Source organism: Pygoscelis adeliae, unplaced genomic scaffold (assembly GCF_000699105.1).
Source record: "Pygoscelis adeliae isolate BGI_AS28 unplaced genomic scaffold, ASM69910v1 Scaffold290, whole genome shotgun sequence".
In the NCBI taxonomy this organism is placed as follows: Eukaryota; Metazoa; Chordata; class Aves; order Sphenisciformes; family Spheniscidae; genus Pygoscelis; species Pygoscelis adeliae.
The window spans coordinates 1,022,485-1,024,223 of NW_008823965.1; the positions used below are offsets into that span (position 1 = coordinate 1,022,485).

General features: G+C 46.7%; 1 protein-coding gene across 1 annotated transcript in view; it reads right to left on the reverse strand.

The window, feature by feature from the left end:
• TBX2 (T-box 2) overlaps window positions 1-1,355 on the reverse strand; it is a 5,514-nt gene extending 4,159 nt beyond the window's left edge. Inside the window, exon 1 of the mRNA XM_009324315.1 lies at window positions 1,293-1,355. Within this exon, the coding sequence (XP_009322590.1) occupies window positions 1,293-1,355 (63 nt within the window). The remainder of the gene's footprint in view (window positions 1-1,292) is intronic.
• Between the last annotated feature and the right edge of the window lie 384 nt (window positions 1,356-1,739).

The following is a 1,739-nucleotide window of genomic DNA, read 5'->3' on the forward strand; positions in this document are numbered from 1 at the left end:
CGGCGGATGTCAGAGGGAGATTTCTTTTTTTTGTTTATGCCGTTGCACAATCTGCCCCCAAATAAGGAGGTCAGGGGGAAGGCAGGCACAGCAGCATCTTTGCGGGTGTTAAGCACGGCAATACAGCAGCAAAAAGGGATCTCCCCCTTTTATTACAACCCTGCAAACGCGAGGCGACTTTTCGACACATTTCTCGCCGCTGTTCGTATTTCTGTCCTTTAAAAAAAAAATAAAAATACTCTACCTCACCACCACAAAAAAATAACGTTAAAAAGCCTCTCGATTTGTGTCGGTGGCGGCAGAAACCCGTGCCAGCCCCAGCCAGCGCCTGCGACGTGAAAGGAGCGTTTCACCGTGAGCCATGTTAAATTTATGTCTCGAAGCAGCGCTGCAGAAGGAAAAGACATTTTTTTTTTTTTTCCAACCAGGTGTCTGAAAGCCTCGCCAGCACTCAAAGCCATTCTCTACCCTCTCAGGTTTTGGTTTTTTTTTTTCCTTTTTTTTCCAAAAAAAACCCCGAATCCACCGCGATTTGGCTGAGGATTTTCGGAAGCGGCGGAACCCCCCGAGCCGCGCCCCGGGGGCCGCTCCGACCCCCTGCCCCTCGCTGCCCGCACCGGCAACGTTTTCCTGCCCGATAGCGATTAAATAATTCCCCAACCTGCTGTGGTCGGACTGAAATGCAGTATTCACCGCCCGGAATTGGTAGGGGCACGGCGAAAGCTTGAGTAATTATTGTCAAATAACGTCGGCCAAATGGCTAAATAATTATCACTTCATTTCGTTTTAGAAGGCAATAAAAAAAAAAACAAACCCACCCTTTTTTTTTAACCCCAGCAATAATCACCTGCTGATGAACTGTCGGATCGCTATTATATTGACATCATCGAGACGGGATTTATCATGAAAATGGTGCAAAAAGTCTCATTCAGGCGTGCAAATCTGCATTCCTTTAAAAAAAAATAATCATCCCTCTCTGACCAGATGGGCACTGGCTAAACCCTCATCTGCCAGATTTAACACAGTCCGGATTTCGGACAACGACAGATACCAGAAATCTTTAATTGAAGGAGGCGAACCGTTAAAAACGCTGAATCAAACTAGTTTTTCCCCAGTATCAAAAAAAGCTCTATTTTTTAGACTCCCTCTCTATCGATTTACCTTGCTGTCTATAAATAACCTTGCAATGTATTATTTAACAAAGACGTTGTTTCCTGCCTTAAAAGAAAAGGAAAAAAAAAAAAAAAGAGAGAGAAAAGTTACCCGGGGGGCTGCTGAGCTGCTCTCCCCACCTGAGCGCCGCCTCCCGCAGCCCCCGGGAGCTCCGCCGGCCTCGGGTCCCCGCTAATCACCATATCGCCAACGCTGGAAGATGAACTTTCCCTTTATCGCCCTAAATGCTTGTCCAGAGGCTAAAGATAGCCGGCTTGGGCGCTGTGATTTTTTTTTTTTCCTCCCCCTGCATTCACGCAGGATCGCGCTCCCCTCGCGTTTTGACCCCGCGTTCCGCGGATCTCTGCGAATTGCCAACACGGTCCGGTTTCTTTCCTCCTTTCTCTTTTTTTTTTCTTTTTTTTTTTTTTCCCCTTTTTTTGTTTGGGTTGTTGGGTTTTTTGCTTTTATTTTTGGTTTAGTTTGGGTTGGGTTTTTTTTAACCTCCGGAAGGTGATGCAGGTATGATCAATAGGGAAATAAATAGGGGCGTTTAGGAGCCTTGCAGAAGCAGCCGGTGCGGAGCC